Source organism: Seriola aureovittata, chromosome 20 (assembly GCF_021018895.1).
Source record: "Seriola aureovittata isolate HTS-2021-v1 ecotype China chromosome 20, ASM2101889v1, whole genome shotgun sequence".
NCBI lineage: Eukaryota > Metazoa > Chordata > Actinopteri > Carangiformes > Carangidae > Seriola > Seriola aureovittata.
In genome coordinates this window covers 1,327,660-1,348,807 of record NC_079383.1, presented here as the reverse complement: position 1 = coordinate 1,348,807, position 21,148 = coordinate 1,327,660, and the positions used below count along the sequence as shown (strand labels likewise).

At 40.4% G+C, this 21,148-nt stretch overlaps 1 protein-coding gene across 3 annotated transcripts; it reads left to right on the top strand.

Moving 5' to 3' along the window:
- Positions 1-1,822: 1,822 nt before the first annotated feature.
- Positions 1,823-19,338, top strand: ptbp2a (polypyrimidine tract binding protein 2a). Of its 3 annotated transcripts, none has more exons than XM_056364376.1 (14): positions 1,823-1,940; positions 3,619-3,646; positions 6,071-6,131; positions 9,858-10,030; positions 10,612-10,752; positions 11,595-11,750; positions 11,844-11,954; positions 12,080-12,278; positions 12,658-12,773; positions 14,857-14,890; positions 15,530-15,622; positions 16,945-17,161; positions 17,603-17,680; positions 17,824-19,338. In XM_056364376.1, exons 1-14 carry the CDS (start codon positions 1,933-1,935, stop codon positions 17,951-17,953), a joined length of 1,545 nt encoding a protein of 514 aa, XP_056220351.1. In that variant the 5' UTR covers positions 1,823-1,932; the 3' UTR covers positions 17,954-19,338. The 3 variants fall into 3 exon arrangements, with proteins under 3 accessions (XP_056220351.1, XP_056220352.1, XP_056220350.1); XM_056364377.1 differs by having other exon boundaries at positions 1,824-1,940; positions 6,071-6,089; positions 12,080-12,290; XM_056364375.1 differs by having other exon boundaries at positions 1,824-1,940; positions 12,080-12,290.
- Positions 19,339-21,148: the final 1,810 nt, after the last annotated feature.

Below are 21,148 nucleotides of genomic sequence, written 5' to 3'. Positions count from 1 at the left end.
TAATGTTGTGTAGCTTCGTTTTCTGCTCTGGTTTCATCAGAATTTCTAATATGTTAATTAAAGTCTGTGTTTGTGTTATTATTTTTTATCCTTATTACAGAAGGATTCAATGAAGGAAGACAAGGCACTAAATACTTAATGTTATAGAGAACGAAAAGTGGAAAATGGAAATACAATTAAATACAGTACAAATTGAACAGCAGTTAATACCATCATATTAATGTTCATTATTTGTAGATACTCATTAATTAAAGGGTAATTTTTTGAGACTGTAACTATTTTGATGTAGTTGTGAACTCTAAAAGGTACTACAGTGTTTCTTCACAAACTACAGAAATAAAATCAGAGAATCTCTATTGTGTAAATAACAATTACACTGTAACATTAGAAAATTATAAAAATAAAATTCATGTGCATGTGTTTTATTTAATGTGTTGTTCAACAAATCATCATTAATTTAAGCTTTGTTTAAGCTTTGATTTTTATTCTCACTCTGCCCCTGCGAATAATTTATCCCCATAGTGGAGAAATTAGCCCCTAAAGAGCCAGATATTTCTCTCATGAAGCTATCAGTGTGTGAAATATGAAACAAATAAGATATTTTCATGACATATGATAAGGTCAAGAGGCCGTAAAACCATGATCTCCATGTGATACACTCTAAATAAATAAATAAATAAATAAAAGTCCCTTATTGTGTTAGTTATAACCTATTTTTCCCCTAATATTAGACATATCTGCAGTAGGTCCATGTTTGTATGTTTTCAGCACATTCTCGTGTTATTGGCCCTTTTCACAGCAGACATTTTGTTTTAATATACAAAAAATAGAGATGATGATGACACCCTAAAACCGAAGCAGTTAATTCAGACCTCATTAAATTTATTATTAATACAAAGGCTTTTTGTACTGTGACATGTAAAAAATTTTAATTTGATTACCTGAATCCCATAAAATGAAACACCCAAAATTAGTTTAACCAATTTATTATTTTATTTATTTGTTTCTTTGACAATAATTTAAATTCAAGTTTATAAAAATTCACTGACTAAAATTGTTATCCTACTTACTTATTTACTAATTGTAAATATTATGATATATTTCCAAGTTACAGTTTAGCTAACGAATGTTTACTAGTTTCTAACTTTAGCCTTAAGTTACAGTTTAGCTAACTAATGTTACTAGCCTATGCACCCTTTCATCTCCAATGTTAGCTTGTCATTTCATTTCCAATAGAAAATGCTATGTAATGTTAGCAAACTCTGGTGCTCAGCCATGAGCAGTGAGACAATGGAGGATTAGTTGTTGTAGAGATAAGTTTTGACATCATTATAGAGTTATTATAGTCTTTTTGTGGCTGTGGTGGTTTCTTTTACCCTTTTACTATTAGCTTATATAATAGTCAGCACCTTTGTTTTCTCTCAGGAATTCAAGTATATTTTTTTCTACTCCACTGCATTCATTTGACAGCTTTAATTAAACAAGAAGGATATTGTAGAAACTGTAACACTAGGAGAAAAAGTTGATTCCCCTGTCATTTTATAATTTGCATTGTGAATAAGCTTACTCTTGTTTTTCCTTTATATTAATTCCATGTTTATAGGAGCTGGTGATCGTAATGGATGGCCTGAGGGTTCTGCCTTATATTCTATCCTGTCGGAATAAACGGTGATGGCACCGCATCTTCATTACTAACCAACACAACGCAGAGCAGCATTGCTAAATATTTCCCCAACAGACCAAAAATACAGCGTCTTTTGGCAGCTGCAGCTCATCGGCGCGCTCAATAGCTTCGGAACTTTCCGGTCATTTCCGCCGCGACATCGTCTTGCCTCCATTTTGCTCTGGTGTGTATGTGTGCGTGCGCAGTGTAGGTGTAAACTGGAGAGAAAACAGGACCGAAAGCGGACGCATTGCAAAATCTCTACAGAAATGGACGGGTAATGTTTTTTATCATCGATGCTAACTACATATTGTTATACATTGAGGCGGCACACAGCACAGACTATGTGAAATGCGTCATTTATTGGGAATAAGGAGGAGTCGTATGCGTGTGTGAACGGGTTTCCATAGCCACGCGCTCTCTTCCATTAAGGAAGTGCCTAATGTTAGCACGTTAGCATAACTTAGCTAACGCCCTCTCTTTATTACATTACCTGCGTTGTAACGTATATTTGATATAAATGCTTAGCTAACATGACGACGTCCTGGTGAGACGTGCTGATACAGTTCCATCACCCATTCCTTCTCCACAGTCGTGTTTCACAGCTGTATACTAATGAAGCGGCTAGTGATGTTTAGCAAACCGTTATGCTAACGAATCTACTGTGCCGTTGATCCTTTGTGTTGTAGCTAACGGACTTAGCTTTAGCTGACCGAGCGGCTATAACTACTGAACCTGAAATAGCATAAGATGTAACTGGTTTTAAATTTACATGTGTACCAACACTTGTTCAATCCAACGTTAGCGAAACAGTACGGTTGTGTTCATACAAATTGTTAAATGGTAACTACCGTTACTATTTTACTCCAATAGCGATACAATGGGTTGGCCATAATATGAAATGTTACAATAAGTCTGGTAGGGTGTGTCATTCAAAGAATGTAAGTTGACCACGCATTGGGAATGAATGAAGCATGACCTCAGCCTTACTTGAGGATCAGCCCCCTGGGGAAGATGGAGCCCTATAACAGCATGATTCCAGATAGTTTAGATGTGGTGAAGAATAGAGGTTATACAGACACAGCTTTAACGTTATAGATATACACACATAACTAAATGGTAACTTTGATACATAAGGGGGAGTGTGAATTCAAAGTGTACTGATACTGAGGCATTCTCTTCAGAATAAAAAGCCTGGATGTGTATTAGTAGGTATTACTCTTTGAAGAATATACAATTAAGGATCACCTTTGGTTCACAGTGGGACTAATGATGTTATTGTGTCTAAGTATGTGGCATCAGATTTCAACATTTCTGTGTCCTCTGGCTGACTAACAACAATCTGTTTAAATGCTGTCACAATACTTGGTATTTTCTGATATACAGTATATGATTAGGGCTGCACCATATGGAAAAAAAAAAGAAATATTGCGATCATTGTGGCAGATATTGTGATTTTATATTATATTCACTTAAAAAAAATTTAAAATGATGATGTGATTGTTGTTGGTCTTGTACCAAACAAACATGTTCCTTTTCACCTGGTGAATATGATTTGTAGGCCGGGGCGTCCCTGTAGCACCACAACGCTTATGTTGCTAACGATGCACAACAATGTTGTGACACATTTTACCTTTTATTAAAAAAAAAAACCATTTTGTTTTCAGCTCATGCGATTTGGATATTGCACCTATCTATATTGCGATTCAAATTATATTTTGATTAATTGTGCAGCTGTATATATGATTTATCAGAACATAAAATTGTCACCAACAGTTTAGACTTGGTGAAGACACATTAAAACTGTCAAATGACTTACAGTCTACTTCAGACCAAATGATTGACATCAAATGGTTCTGTATCTGACAGAATCTTGCTTTCTTATTTTGTGTTTAGTTTGTTTTGTCTTTCCATTTTAAATAATTTTGACCAAATGTAAATTCTTTCTCTTTCAGCATCGGTGATGTTGCAGTTGGAGTGAAGGTGAGTTTTCTCCTAGTGTTCAATACACAAATCACATGAGCCTGATTTGGACACTGTAGGTGTTTTTTTGTGGCATTATGAAACAGCATCCACATTTTTACTTGCATACTGCTGCAGCTGAACAACAGCTTCAGATTAGACCACAGATATTGAAGCAGCATTAGTGAAGGTCTCAGAGAGGGCAGCAGTGACTGGTAAATAGCTATACATCTGAATTTATTAAAAGAAATCAGCATTGAGTGGACATTATTGTTGTAGACATTTGTAAACCATGTTAATTTACCTGTAAGACCCACATTCTAACGTCTTTGTTCATTGTCTGTAATGGGAAAACACTGGATGAGTTGTACTGCCCTGCATTTCCACCCCTCTCTACTTCCAGTGCAGTTAGTTTTGTGGTTTGAACGTTTTGAGACAAGACTGAGTTTGTATGGTTTAAACGTTGCCATGCTGTTGATTTGGGTATAATGACACAGAAAATAATGCAGTGATTGTAATGACAAAATGTGAGTCAGCCTTTTAGACTGATGACTCGAGTCATTGACTTGAGGGGGCAGCTCCAGAAACTGTGATTCTTTTTTAAAAGATTTTTCTGCCTCAGTTACTTCAAATGAGGCAGTTTAAACTTCTGCTAGTGCAGTAAATAGTGATTATTTTCATTATCGATTAATCTGCAGATTGTTGTCTTGATTAATTGGTCACTCATTTATTCTATAAAATGTCAAAATTTGTTACAAATCCCTGTCACAGATAACCAGAGATTTGTTAACAGCTCAAAATCCAAAGATATACATTTTAGATTTGCGAAGACTTGTGGCTTAGTTGATTGAGAGGAAATTAATTGGCAATTATTTTGATAAGTGATTAATCATTTAAGTTTTTTTTTTTTTTTTTTTTTCAGCCAGTTTGTTCTTTTATTTGATTTGATTCCAGGTTCTCAAATGTGGAAATTATCTGCCTCTTACATTGGATTTAATTAAATATTTTTGGGTTTTGTTGCTGTTCAGAGAAACTGAACTATGGGCTCTAGTAAAGTGAGGAGGGAAGTTTTCATTCATGTTTTGTGATGTTTCATAGACAAATGATTAATTCAGAAAATAACCAGCAGATTAACCGGTATGGAAAGTAATCGTTAGCTGCAGCCCTCATTAATTTACTATCATATAAGGAAAATGTTCATATTTTAGCCACTTTTGGTATTTTTTGTCAACATTTCCAACACATTCAAAAATCATTGTTGATCTTGATGATCATTGCATCATCCCTCTTTCCTAAATCTGACTTGTAATGTAATTCTTGGCATGTTAATTTGTTGGACTGATGGTTAATAATAGATTTACAGTAGATTCTACAGAACAAAAGAAAGAAAAATCTAAAATGGAGCGCTGACTTAGCCTGAGGTTACTGCTGTATTTTAAACCTTTTGTAACACAATAAATCAGTGTGAAGTTAATATAAAGAGACACGCCATGAAGACATTTCATTTTAAATTCCTTTTTTGACAGCGTAGCCGCACGTTAACACCAGAACAATCTGATTTCTTTTAAATATAAGACCGGCTTTAATGAAATGGGTTGGGCTTGTGTCCCTGCTGATCACTAAACAAACCTGTTTCCCTGTGTAAGTGCGTTGTTGTTCTGGCTACCTAACCAGATTTGTTGAGTGCCAGCTGCAGCACAAAACAAAGTTAAAGTCCTCTTTTCGAAAGGAAACGGAACAGTGATAAAATACTGATTCCTCTGATATGGTGGTCTTTGCCGCCCTTTTTATTTCATCAATATTTCAACGTCAAATACAAAACACATAGGGCTGCCAGCTGTTAGGCGAGAAATCATGTCTTGGGATTCTTGTAGCTCGTGCACTGCATGCTCACATTTTGACCTAAGTCAGACAACTTTATTACCCTTTCAATTTATTTGTGACATGCCGCTGTAGCAGGGCCTACAACATCTAGTTTATCGTAACCATAAAGAATGTTAGTGACAGAAGAACAATTGGTTCAAATTCAGTCAGACAGAAACAAGGAGAGGGTGTATGAAGCTATTATAAAGTTGTGTGTGTAATGGGTCCCCAGCCAGGTTCTTCGTCATCCCATCAGTCAGGTTTAAGAGCACAAGGCGCCCGTCAGCTCCAGCAAGCCTTCTGGGACCTAGTATAGCTCAGGATGAAATGACACATCTTGACATCTTAAATTCAGCAAGATTAAACCCACACCAGCAGAGGAGGAGTCGGACCACTCTTCTGCTGCTTTATGTCTCTTTCCACTGACTCCTCTGCCCCCCTTTTGTTCCTTTTAAACTGTCTTCAGAGAGCTGTTTTATTGTTGTCTTTGAGGGCCAGTCTGGAAAATGAAAATAGTTTTCCCCCATTATTTCACACCCATGTCTGACTGTCTGTCTTTGTGATTTTTTTTTTTGTTCGCAGAGAGGATCAGATGAGCTGAGTATGTACAACAGTCCCAACTCTGGCATGAGCAGTATCAGTGGTGAGTTCGTTCCGACCACCCCTGAATAGGGAGGGGATTGACAGAATTTGCATGAAGCCATTTGATCTGTAGTGACAGGTGGCTTTAAGAGGAATCAAAGGATTAATAGGTGTTTGAAAAGTGAAACAGGCTGCACGGGTTTTACTGTTCTCTCATGGGAGCTTTTTAGTGTCTGAATAACATCACGCTCCTCAGTAGGTGGGCACCCACACACAGCAGCATGTGACTAGAACAGACATACTGGATACCACTGCATTTTAATGCCTGCTCTGTAGATGATGTCAGAAGCATCTCGGAGACAACTGCAGAATTAAGGATGACTGTTCACACCGCTGCACAGAGAAGACGTGTACAGTTAAGACTGTTACACAAAATAAGGAACAATGGTAAAGGCACACAAGGGTTTTGGGAGATTGTCTCTTTAAATAAAGTCCCAGTCGACCATCGCTACACATCCAAGCTAATGTTACCCGAGGGAACTGTTAAATAAAGTGAGATCAAGATTCTCAGGCTGCTTTTGTGTTTTGGTATCTTTACAATATCAACCATCACTGATCTTGAAAAACCAAATGGTTCATTTAATGCAGGACTTTACACTTCCTGTTATGATAGCTCTCAAAAAAGAAAAGATTAAATATGAGCAGGTCAGGTGTGAGACTAAACCAAGTTGTTGTTGTTGTTATTATTATTATTATTATTATTATTATTATTATTATTATATTAATTCTGTTCTCAATAACACAAAACTTCAGATGAATATATCTGAGCTATACAAAATCTTACAGTGGTTACTTGGTAATAGTGTGAATACATTAATAAATAAATAGTCATTAGTTCACTGTAGCTATACATCTCATTGTTGTGACCAAATGTTGCATATGTGAAATTCTTTATTTACAAATCATAATTTTTCTGGGCTGCAGGGATAGAATATGAAGACAAACGTCAACAGTCCGCTGACTTTTAGATTTGTGTGATGAACATTAAATGATGTTTGTATTGTATCTCTCAGTGTTCTTACAGTTAGAAAATGACAGTGAGTGACTGAGTTCTGCCACCAGTTTCATGTCAGTGTGTGCTGACACGTGGATTGGAGATAGATGACAGGCAGGTGAGTCTGACGGGGTCAGACTGGTTCAGAATTAAAGATAATTCCTGAAGAGAGAGATGATCCCAGGCCAGCATTTTAAAGATGTAATTGGGCACCTGTTGTGTTGTCATATCATCACTACAATAGATATTAAATTCATTTAGTGTAAATGTGTTTGTAATGAACCTACATAGACTAATTGATACCAATCCTCATCTACTTTTTGACAAGTATTTGTTGGCTACAAACACCATTAGAAAAACTTAACGCACTGTCAGACAAATTACTGCTTAGCTAAAGCTGCTGAGCTATTGAAAGGTGCAAATCTTTTACAGTAAACTGGCTAAAGACTGGTTTACATTCTCTCAGAACTAGTTCAGATGTGTTTCTAATTGATTTGAAAGGCCACAGTGGATAGCAGAGTGAAGACTGGCCTTCATGGAGAGAGAGGAGACGTGATGCAGTTTTAAAATGGGGATAATGGTGCCAGACAGCCAGGCAGACAGCCTCCTGGGAGATTTTCACTCGGTAGCACTTGGTTGTTCTTGTGAGAAGTGTCACTAAATAGTTTTGTAACAAATAAACAGAAAAAAGACAAAATAGAGCTTGATGCCTGGCTCCTCTCTCACCTCCACACAGGTGGCCAATCACAGCATGAAGTAGGTGTGAATGGTCGGACGCTGACTCCCACTAATCCTCCTAATAAACGAGTCTATAGACACGGGGCTAATTTGGCTCAACTGTTAAATACAGTTAGTATTTATTTTCAGCTCATTCATTCACTGTTTGCACAACAAGCTCCATATGTGTGTTTATTGAGGATTAAAAGGGAAGATTTCTGAAAGTTTGTATTCTGCTTGTTCAAGATTATCGTCTCCCCTACTGATGGATTAAGGGTCAACAGGCATTGTCGTTGTCAACTCAAATGAAATAAAACCTCAGATCTGTGGCCTCTGCACTGTTTACCAGGCTGAGCTCCACACACACACACACACACACACACACACACACACACACACAGCCAACAGCAGAGCAAACAGTAACCGACACAGAGCAGGTGAAGAGAGAGGCGGGAATCTCCACTGAGAACCAGGTCTTTAGTGGCGTTCCCGCTCCTCAGCATGCGACTGGTTATTGGCAGTGATTGTGGGCTGAAATTCTGTTATCAGAGCAAGAACAATAATTTCATTGTGCTACTCATTGGCCAGTGATATATATTGGCCGTCCGTCATGACGTGCATCTACTTGTGCAGCAAATTTCTTGGCTGCGTGTTTGAGCAAGGCGATCGTTGTCTGGAAGTTTGCCTCCGTGATCAACTAGTCACAACAAGATTTCCGGCCCAAATCCTTCAGAATAAAAGCTTTTGTTTTCACAAATGGAAACAGTAAATTTGGTCCAGTCCAAGCACCAATCACAGAGCTTAAAGAGTGGACAAAAATCTACACTGTGTATAGAGAATTGTATCAAAAGAGTAAATGTTGCCAGTATACAGATAAAGGTTAAAATTTCATTTCAATGTTATTTTGGTCCTTATTAATATTTATAGATAGTAAATACACATTATAGAAGCAAAACACTTCAATGAAAGGTGTGGGCTGACGCCATAGCTTTTTACCACCTCTCTACATAATGTTACCTGAGGAGGCAACCCTCTCACTACAGGCCAATGTATAATCAGAGAAACAAGGACCAAAAACAGAAATAAACTTTTCACCACAAAGATTAGACACCAAACACTAGGACTTCCAGCCTGTCAAATATACAGAGACCAAAAGAGAGAAAATAAGAAAAAAGGAAATAAAACAACTTTGACTGCTACATTTATCCATTGATAATAATCATATCGCAATTTTATATTTATTTATCACCATATATTAAATATTTAAAAAAAAATCACCAAGTGAACTGCACAATCTTAATTCATTATCACAACTCATAGATATGCATCTTCTTTTATATGTGTCCTTACACCCCCACTATATTTACCCAGAGCACAGTCTCCCAAAACTACTATTCCTCTTACAGCATGAACATGTTAACACTGAAATACTGAAACTGATTGTTACAGCCCCCAACAACACCACCAGGAACTACCACTGCCATGTGTGGAGAGCAAAACTCACAATGAATTTATGTTAACACTGTGTGTGTATCCGAAGTCTGATATATCTATGGTATCTTACCATGAACACACACACTGTAGTTTATTTTGACTCCGTCAAATATCCACCATCCTGCTGCCAGGAATACAACAGAGAGCGCCCAGTCCACAGCAAGTACATCGTTTCCTCCTGTCTGAGTGATGTTTGCTAAAGACTGCAGTGAACAGCTGTTTTAGGAAATTATTTAGTGTTTTTTAAAAATGAAAGTATATAATTGTAAATCAGTTTGGAAGAATTATGGCTTCAGTAGAAAACAATGAGCTCAGACAGAAAGGAAGTCAGAAAGTATGGGGATTATGGTACGGTTTACAGACTGTAGAGATGGACTAAAAACACGTAGTTGATCTTGGTCTTTTCAAGGGATTTTTTTACACTAGAAAAATACAAACTGTTGCCATCTTTATCCATTAAATGAGGCAGACTGTCCATGTATTGATAAGTGCAGTTAATCAGTGCCTATGCTAAAATTGTAGACGGGGCTTCCAATGGCAGTGACAGTAAAAAGCTCAGGGTGGAGGAGGCCCCTCCATCTCGTGTGCTCCACATCAGGAAGCTGCCCAACGAGGCCTCAGAGACTGAAGTCATCGCCCTCGGTTTGCCTTTTGGCAAAGTCACCAACATCCTCACACTAAAGGGAAAGAACCAGGTGAGTGGAAGAAATTGATAACATGGCGAGTTTGTAGATTTTTACGATGGTACTGAAATTTTTAAAAAATGGTCATGGAGAGTATTCTTTCCCTGGAGAACAGTGGTCAAGTGTCAGCTGACATCTTGCTGTACCACACAAGCACCGTGGACACAGTCACTCTTACTATCTCAAAGTGCATCTGAAACATGCCCACAGCGCCATAGAAAGGCTGGCCAAAAGCCTATTGTGTGTCTGCCGAGGAGGGCGGGAGAACATACTTGGCATTTGTCCCCTAGATTCCTGTCAAGTGCAGCTACTTTGTTCTGCTCACAGTAGCAGCGTCGGCGTTTCTGTTAGTGTTGATCGATCGACAGCTGCCTCATCTCAACGTTCAGACGATTCGTCTGTGTTGGACTGATAACGTTTTACCACAGTGGTGAATTACAGCTAACGCACTTTGCAGTATTGACCTCTGGCATAGAGGTGATGTGTCTGTGGATAAGCCTGTCTATTTATCTGTTAGTGATTTACATAAATGATCAGATAATTACTTCCTGAGTGAAAGCGACGTTGATGGTTTTTGTTTTTTCTGCCTCCAGGCGTTCTTGGAGATGGGGACGGAGGAGGCGGCCATCACTATGGTTAACTACTACACCACAGTAACTCCTCATATCCGCAACGTCCCCGTCTTCATTCAGTACTCCAATCACAAAGAACTCAAAACTGATGCTGGCAATCAGGTAGGCCTGCAACTACTGATTATTTTCATTGTCTATTGATCTGCTGATTGATTTTATTCCTTCGTGACGGTCAGGGCTGGAGCCATATTGTTTTCAGGTTGTCCGTCCGTCCGTTCTCCTGGACACGATGTCTCAGTAACACCTCGACGGAACTGCTTTAGATTTGGCACAAACATTCACTAGGACTCACGGATAAACTGATTAAATTTAAATTAAATTAGCCGTTACTCAAGATTTCACAGCATTATGACACAAATCTTTAATATTTTATATGACTCTGGATAAACAGGGATGTGACCTGGAACTAGTGGCGGAGGCTGACAACCACGAGGAGCTGATTCTGGTTCTGAATAATCAATTAGTTCATCAATCTGATAGTGAAAAATGAGCCCAAAGTGATGTCTTCAAATAAAAAAGCAACAGTTTTCCAAACTGTAAGACTTCAAAAAAGTAGGATTTATTAAAGATAGGATTTATTGATTTAATTTTCTGTAGATTAACCAATCGATTAATCAGCTGATCGTTGCAGCTCCACAGTCAGGTTAGTAACCAACAGGCTGCTGTTTTCTGGAAATTCAGCTCTTTTTGTCATTGCTTTATTTTAATCACAGTTTATTACAATGTTATCAGTTTTTTTTTTTTTCTTTTCAACTCTCATCCTAGAATTAATTTGCATCCTCTCTGATCATATTTTTATCGGCCCTGGAACGACGGGGGGCCCTTAAGCTGGAGCCCTGCTTGTTATGTTTTCAGCGCATTAATGGTTATTAAAACGGGTTATCCTCTCGTCTGGCGTGCTCCATTGTAAGAAGCAGTGATTGACAGCTTGTGTTTGGCCGTAGCGGACTCAGGCAGTGCTGCAGGCGGTGTCAGCGGTCCAGTCCGGTGGGTCGCCGAGCTCAGATGTTCAGGAGGCTCTGGCCGCAGCCTCCAGTCCCGTGCTGCGGATCATCATCGACAACATGTTCTACCCTGTAACGCTGGATGTGCTGCAACAGGTGTGGGACAGTTTCTGTGAGAAAGAAGTGGTTCAGTTGTCATGTTAAGAGTATTCAGAGTAAGCGTTTGTGTTTTCTTTGTTTTGTTGGCAGATTTTCTCTAAGTTCGGCACAGTCATGAAGATAATCACATTTACTAAGAACAATCAGTTCCAGGCTCTTCTACAGTTCAGTGATCCTGTCAACGCACAGCAGGCCAAACTGGTGAGAGGTCATTTGCCTGCTGCTCCCGGTAGTCATGTGATGCAGCTTTGTTACTGTCTGTTAGTGCTTTGTATCACCAGCTGTAATAGTTGAACACAGAGGATGATGATTTTTCTCCCTGCCAGGCGCTGGACGGCCAGAACATCTACAACTCATGCTGCACGCTGCGTATCGACTTCTCCAAGCTCGTTAATCTGAACGTCAAGTACAACAACGATAAGAGTCGTGACTACACGCGGCCCGAGCTTCCTGCTGGTGACGGCCAGCCCAGCATCGACCCCTCGGTGGCCGCCGCCTTCAGCAAAGACTCCAACTCCCTCCTCGGTAAGATCCCAGGTAGATCACACTTTTATATTTCTTCCTTTTTATTTTTTTTTTGTTATTGTTACCCTCAAGCTAAATGCTTTAACTTGTGCTAATGACCAGACAGTTCTGAAGTACGCAGCTATGTGATTAGACTTCACATGGTATAGATTTATTCTTATGAGACTTTGATCAGACTCAGGTCTGATTCATCTGTAAACACTTTAAATTGAGGTGATACAAACTGTTTGGTGACTGCTGCTGAATTTTGGGCCTAGATGGAAAACACCAAAGTTATTTTGGCTCATGTAAAAGTTGCGTCCTCCTCAGTGTTGTAATGCAGCGGTTCAGTGGAAGTGCTGCTCTCCATTCCATGATTGTTTTGTCTCCTTCCTGTCAGGAGCCCTGAACCCTCTGAGCGCCGCAGCAGCAGCTGCTGCTGCTGCAGGGAGGGTGGCCCTGGCTGGACAGACAGGGTCCAGCGGGGTCCTGCTGGTCAGCAACCTCAACGAGGAGGTCAGTAACACTCATCCAAACACCACCAGTAAAATGGACCATCTAAGGCTTGAACTCCATCACTCCTACCCACCACCTCCATCCCTCTGTTCTCTCTTTATTTTTTGCTGGTTAAGCCCAGTCGTCCTTGTGCTACCATTTTCATCGTCTAGTGTCTGCCATTCAGGATACATGAAGAAGGTCCATGGTGGGATTTTTTGCACATATTAGACCAGTTAAACTTAATGGTGCACATTTACATGTGATCTTGGACAGTTTCATCTTAAGTTCAGTTTTATGAAGTTAAATATGAGACACTAAATTAGACTCTTCTGTGAGATTCAGTGAGAATGAGAGGGAGGTTTTGTTCACCCATAGAATTATTTCATCTTTTTAATTTACAAACTTTCTCTTTGTAGTCAGACTGAAAATATCCAGAAACATCCTCCTGTGTTCTGTCGATTCTGAGCAACTCAGAGTTTGTGTAGGATTATTTGTGATAGTCACTAATCACTGAACTGTCCTTGGGCACGACTAATGAATCCAAACCTCTTTGATAGAAATGGACTGGTCCTCTTGTTATTCCACTTATTTTTAATATGAAGCAAGATTTTTTGTCTAACCTTTCCTTTGCTGTATTTTCTAGTGTCCTTTACATGCCCAGGGCCTTGCTGTTGCTTTTTTTTCCTTTTGGTCAGGACTCATTATGTCCCCCGTAAGAGAGAGGGGGATTTGTTGTTTCTGTCACCACACTAAAACCCTCCCCTCCTCTCTCCTCCGATGTTCTGCCCTTCCCTCCTCTTGTCAAACTGTATCTAACTCAGCTAACTGTCTCTCTTCTGTTTTTCTCTCTAAGCTCTCCTCACCTCTCCTCAGCTCATATGAAAGCTCATATGAAATCATTCTGTGGTCTCCTCGCCTGTGTTTCAGTTCTGGGAACAAATACCTGCCTCTCTGAAATGCTCACTTGCCGTCTTTTCTCCCTGTTCTTCTGCCTTTTCTCTTTTTTTCTTTTTCTTTTTTTCTTTTTTTAAACTGTGACTTAATAGCATCTAATTTGTCCCACCTAATGTCTCTCTCTCCTCATCAGTCTGTTCTCTCTGGCTGTGAATGAGTGTGTCATCCTGGAGCCTCTGACAGTATCTGAACCATTCGAACTGAACCTGTGATGTTAAGATACTGTGCTTTAAGCTTTCTTTTAGCTTCTTGGACTTGTGTGAACGCCACCGTTTACTCAAGTGGCCTTCACATCAACTCTTGCATGCCTAAATTATACTGCAAATTTTTAACTGCATGGTCTCCTAACTAATTTTCCCCCCTCAGCTTCTCATACTGTCGTAGCCTCATTCTCCCTCGCTGAAAGATTGTAGATCTTCAGATGTCTGACCTTCTGCATGTTGTTTTTATCCCATGGTTATGACTTTATATTGTTGATTTTATTATGATTTTGACGAGAATGTACCTTTACCCCATGCTTGTCCAGGGTGAAATACATTTGGCACAAGTTATTTGCTGTATTTTGACTAAAGAGAACATTGATCCAAGCCATTATCTCTGACCAAACTACCTGCATTATTCCAGTGTACTGACCTATATTTTATTTTTTGTCCCTCCCCCCTCCTCACTTTTATTTTTTATTTTCCCCCCAATTTGCATTTGCCTCCCTATTCATCTCCCCCTCTCCCCCTCTCTCTCTCTTTATCTCTCTCTCGCTCTCTCTGTCTCTCTCTCTCTCTCTCTCTCTCTCTCTCTACTCCCACCCCTCCTTCTCCCCTCCATTCATCCTGCCTCCCCCTCCCTCCATATGCTGCTGGGTAATTTTTAACCCCCTCAAATCACCCCTTCCACTTCAACCTCCTCCTCCCCTCATTAACCACCTCCCCTCCCCCCTTCAAAACTCCCCCCACCATGACTCTTCTGCCGCCTGCTCCCCTCCTCCATGACCCACCACCTCCATCACTCTCCGGGGGGAAAACAAAAACCACCATTCCTCCTACCTACCTCCGTTCTGGATCGATCTGTCCATCTCTACCTCCGCTCCGCTCCGACTCTTCTACCTCTCTACCTGTCTCACGCTGCTTGTTGCTCTTCTCTCCCTCTAAAGATGGTTACGCCCCAAAGTCTGTTTACCCTCTTCGGTATGTTATCGTTAGCTCTCTCTCTCTCTCTCTCACTCTCTCACTCTCACTCTCCACCTCTCTCTCTCTCTCTCTACCTCTCTCTCTCTCTTTCTCTCTCTCTTCTACCACCTCTTTTTGTTCTATTTCCATTCTATCTTTGACACATTTGTCATTATTATTATTACAATTATTATTCTTATCATTATTATTATTATTATTATTACAGTCTTATGTATCTTTATTTGAGAGCAGTAGCTTGTACCTTCTTGTCCCCTGTTTATTGGTTTGGGTTAATGTTTATTACTTTGCCCTAAATTTCATTTTGTAGTAATCAGTTCATTTACGGTTAAGTCTTAATTATTTTTGCATGGTGTTTTTATTTATAGCATCTGACTCAGCTTGATAACTGATCTGTTTAGAGGGTGTCTTTTCTCTCTTTCCCTGTTCTTTCTACACACCTCTCTCTCTCTCTCTCTCTCTCTCTCTCTCTCTCTCTCTAAAAGTCTACTGTAAATTTCTTGTGTGTACGCTGTTCTCTCTTCTTTGCTTCTTGTCTGTAAATATCCTTTTCTCCAGTGCTAACTTTTTAATTGTCTAACTGTCTGCTCTCTCTCCACCTCACCTCTTCTCCTCCTCCTGCCTGCGGCTTTAATGCAGGAGTGTATGGGGATGTCCAGAGGGTGAAAATCCTTTACAATAAGAAGGACAGCGCTCTCATTCAGATGTCGGACGCCAACCAGGCCCAGCTCGGTAAGCAGATGTCATACCCAACCAAGCTCGGTCATGCAGGTCTAAATAGTCTTTAATCCAAGTAGAAGAGCGCGATACGCCCTAAAATAACTTCATCATGATGCACAAAATGAAATCTCCTCTAAAGCACTTCGATTTAACCCTTTGATGCATTAAATCACAGCAGCATGATGATTGTAGTCCCTGCAACATCAGTCTGCATTAAAACACTGTTGTTTGCTGTTTATTCATTAGTGGTTTCTGTTGGATTTTAATTTTAAATTTGCAAAAAAAGGGGAAATCACAACCAGGTTCAGTCATTCTGCTCGAGACGGCAAAAAAGTTCATCGACAAGAATCAAGAGAAAGACGTTTAAACCAGAGCTGCTTCTGTTCAGGACCAATTCACCCACCTTCATCTTCAGTTACCGTTTCTCAACCACAGCCAGCATTAACGGGCAGGTGCTGGTAGGTCGCAGGAACAACTAGCGTATAAGTCAAATGTAACCACGGCGCACTGAGACGACGTCACTGTGACTGGTATTGAGAGCGAACAACACGTTTCACCTGCGGCTTCTGCAGGTTCACTCTGTATAATCAGAGCGTTCACAGCTGTGATAAATCCATACTCAGAGGTCACATGACCGATCATCATGGTCTTCATTATGTCATGATTCAAACATGACAATAATATATTATTATCAGAAATCAGGGTATTATTAATATTCCTAGAGTTACACAGTTTTAACAAGAATAAGAACTGACTCCTATATACACAACTGACTGCATGAAAAAATGATTTACAGAGGCAGACTATAGGTCCTGCAGCTGTCCCTCTACATCACGGAGCAGGGAATGTGCATGTCACTTACTTTGGTGCTTCACTTCTTTCGGTCTCATTCATCGTCCACCCCTAGATCCAGGTAGCTTGGTACTGACTCAGTGAGGCACTAGACAACTCCTGCAGCATCATCTCCTTCTCTGTTGGCAGTGACTGTAAGGCAGCTGTCATAAGCAGAGGGAGTATTACTTTATAAAGAGCTGTCATCACCTGGTGCAACCAGCTAAGTGACTGTGTACATTTTCACTGTAACAGCACAAAGTGTTTTGTAACTTACAGGCCTTTATGAGCCACTGAAGCATTAACTGTGTAACCAACAGTTCTGTTTGTTCAGCTGGTTCATTTCAGAACAGGATGTAAACACAATCACTGTTTCTCATTTGGATATTGTTCTAGTTTTGACTGTGCAGTTTTCTTATTGTTAGAACATCCAGTGAACACCACATGACGGGCTGCAGCATCATCATCGTTACTAACCTTCCTTTACTTTGTAACGTCCACAGCGATGAGCCACCTGAACGGCCAGAAGATGTACGGGAAGATCATCCGGGTGACGCTGTCTAAGCACCAGACGGTGGCGCTGCCTCGCGACGGCCTGGACGACCAGGGCCTGACCAAAGACTATGCCAACTCCCCGCTTCACCGCTTCAAGAAACCCGGCTCCAAGAATTTCCAGAACATCTTCCCGCCCTCTGCCACCCTCCACCTCTCCAACATCCCGTAAGTACCACGCCAGCGCAGGAAGAAGCTGTGACAGTGAGCCAGGTTCACACTACCAGGACTTAAAAACACCTGTCAACATGCAGCCTCCATAATGATCAGGCAGTTGAATCAACACGTTGACAGTATCACCTTCATGAAGGAGGGTTTATTGCAGGACTGTTGTGTTAGACTGCATTTGTTTTAGCTAGGTGTTCCTAATAAACTGACAGCTGAGTGTATTTTGTCTCTTCCCTCTGGTGGTATCGAGCCATGCAGGTTTTGTTTTGATTTGCTCAGATATAAAAACTCAGTGGAGGTGAATGGGATTCTGCTTAAAGCATTGAAAAATGTATTATTATCAGGAGACCGTTTTCATAAGAACTGCTCAGTGCCAAAGATCGAGTCCCAGTGAAGTCTGTGAGTGACTCCTGACTCTCATCTGTGTTTTCATCTGAACAGACAAGATGTGACGGAGGACGACCTGCGGCTGCTCTTCTCCAACGCTGGAGGCACTGTGAAAGCATTCAAGTTTTTCCAGTACGTACGCCTGAAAGAATCATATTTCTGTTAGTTGTTAGTGTTGGAGATCCTTCAAAGGATCCGTCTCGGTGATTTGAGTTTAGCATTTGTTGGTGCAGTTAGTTTCCTGTGCTCCTCACACACTGTGTCACATGTTCCAGGGATCGTAAAATGGCTTTGATCCAGATGTCGACGGTGGAGGAAGCGATCCAGGCCCTGATCGACCTTCACAACTACAACATGGGAGGCAACCAGCACCTGAGAGTCTCCTTCTCCAAGTCCACCATTTGAGAACGTGACCCACACACTGGTGACAGTTCCAGGGTTTACTGTCTCAGAGCCGGTCAGCAACCTTTCAGACTGTGTCTGGACACTGGGGGGGGACCACAGTGATTTCATCAGTTTTGTTGTTGGGGTTTTGTTGATCCTGTCATTCCTTGAGAGACACTGAAACCTTTGACTTTCATCCTTTTTTTAAAGAACAGTTGTTGCAGAATCTGGATCCTCCCAGCTGTTCTTAACTGTACCTCTGTATTTTTATGTCACAGATATTGACATGATTGATTGTCCTCCTGTACGATAGTTTGATGTAGATCAATGTTTAATTCTTGATTTAGTTGAAAAGATAAAGTACTTATGTGCCTTACTTGACATTATCAGCTGTTTATACAGATGGACGTCTTCATTAATACCCTCCGAAGCTTTTGAGGCACATTGGTATTGAATATTTTTGGGGGCTGGTGAGAACACAAGCTGTTTTGTCATCCTCTAGACATTATTACAGTTTTTGAAGCTGTGCCACCAACCAGGCGAAGCTGTTCTGTTCTGTTTCAGAGTTTTAGATTCATAACATTTTCTTTTTTAGTCTAGCAGCAGGAGAGAGGAATATTCCTGAGGAAACATGTCAGAGTTTTTACAGCAGCCTGTGACAGGCAGTTTAACTTGAATTCCATTATTCCACATGTACGTTCAGTGCGAGGTTGAACTCCCCCAGTTTGGGCTTCACAATTCATGCTTAAGACGAACTATCACAGCGTGGCTCACGGCTAAGTATTTCTTTATGTGTGTTTTTTGAAGCCTTCCATGCTTTTCCATATCAGTGAGATGTAATTGTCAGTGACAATGGTTTTCTGAGCATGTGTAGTGACGATAGGATCTCACATCAGAAAGTGTTGCATGCTGTGGAGGCAGATAGAAGATGAGTCCACTGTGATTTCATTGTCATGTGACAGTTTACTCGAGAGGGCTACTCGGTTGGACCAAAGTTTCTGTGCCTTTAGTTCCTGTTCCTTTAATTCATTTTAACAAGAAAAAAAAAAAAAAAAGCATTTGAAAATAATGAAATGTTGATTTCAGGAAAAATGCCCAGAATGTTAAGTGTCGAGTAAATTCCCACTCGTTTTTTTTGATACAATAAAACCTCTGGACTTGAGCGTGTCTGCTCAGAAATAATAGTTCTGTATATTTTTTCCTCTTAGTCTGATTTTCTACAGCTCAAAATGTAACGATTTGGTATAGTTTTGAAGAGGCACAATTAAAGGTTGGATTATTTTCTAACGAGGGGAGGTGCGACTTGGTTTCCTGCTTTTTGAGTTTTCCCTCTCATGGTCTTTTGGTGTACACTGCATTACCTCTGTAGCATGCCTAATAAAACTCTTCTGTAGCTCTGCATTCACCTCCTCTGTCTCTCTCCTCTGTTCTGTCCGTTCACTCACTCCTCCTGAAGCCGCCTCAGTCCCAGGGTGGGAAGGAAGCCAAAATCCATTTTGGAGACACTTGAAAACAAGCTGTAATAAGCCAGATTGAGCGTCTGATGGTGCTAACTCACAGGACAAGAAGTACATTTTCTTGATGCGTTTCCCACCCTGCCAACTGACACAATCTATTCCTCTGATGTCTCGCTCTTCTCTCCTCTGGTAGGTGCCTAATCAGTCTCTAAGGGCCTCTGCTCTCCTGACAATCTGTCTGATCTATCAGCTTCCTCTCATACCTTTATCAATTACAGCCTCAGTTGTCATTTTTCCAAGCTTTCTGCATGTTATGCTAATGCCAGCGTTGGAGCATCTTTGAGTAACGTTGCTGCAGGCACAAGCGGAGATAATAGTGTCCTGGTGATCCTGGAGAATGTAAACGACTGACCGAAACCACCGTTCAGTCCTTAAATCTTAACACTCAGGAGGAAGAACACACGTCTGTTTGAGTCAAAGGATGACACCTTTAAATCCAATTATGACCATTATTGACTGTACTCCTAGTCTCCCACTGGAATCTAACCATCGGTTGATAAAGGTCACAGAGACGTCGCTGGCTGTTATTTAAAGATGCTCCTCACCTCCGTCAGGACTCTGAGGTCATGTCCCCGATAATATCTCTGGCATTTTGGAGATTTAGCAAATTTAAAAACTAATTCCAGCGTTGTGTTATTTGACTTTTGGACGGTACGGTGGTGTAGTGGTTAACACCGTCGCCTTTCTGTGTGGTGCGTGCTCTGTCCACACCTGCGTGGATTTCCTCCCACAGTCCAAAGGATCACAGGTTGGGTTAAACTCTAAACTGTCCAGGGTGCCCCCCCCAAGGCTGAGCAGGAACAGCTGATTGGCGGATGGATATTTGAATTTGACCAGCTTGACCACCATCGATTTTGATCCTGTCCATTAGACTTGAACCGATAGTCAATAATATTGAATATCAATATGTTTCCAGCTACTTTCATAATATACATATATATATATATTTCATATGTATATTTCCTTTTTCTTTTTTGCAGTTTTGCAGTCTGTCCTGCTGCTGAGTCCGACCCTCACTGCTTTACTTACTGTACATTTCACCTTGACGTGACAAATAAATCTTAATAAAACTAGAACTGCTGTTCAGTGGCAGCATCACTTTTACCTAAAACATAAGATACAATAACATGATTATATTTTACTGATATAAACCCCTGAAACATAAAATACAATACAAACTCCCCCTCTGCAAACAGAAAAAATAATCCCCACTCACGTGATGTCATTCATTTGAGATATTCCCAAACCTCCTGTCCGTCACGAGTCCGACAACGTTAAGTGAGAACATTACAGCTAAATCAGAGGAGTCCTCTGTAAGTCAGGTGCTTCCTCATCAGATTATTGTTTTCTTGACGTGGAGACCGTTTTAAAACTGCATTAAATCCTCATGTTGGGAAAAAGAATAGACTACAACAGTTAACTCAATGATAACGATAAAAATCAAGTAATAAAGAGATGAATGTTTAAGATGCTCTATGGTGTCTGGTTGTGGGGACTCGGACTCGTGACCTCAGTGTTTCATAAATCCTATTTTTTAACTTTATAATCAGATTCGTTTCACAGGCGGCTTCATTATACAGGAATCAAATAAAAATAAAATCAGTCTCCAGCTACATGTTGGCTTCCTCTATGATTTAAATTATGCACATCCCACGCTTCCTGCCAGTTCTCAGCCTGCTGAAATATTTTCCAAGGTTTG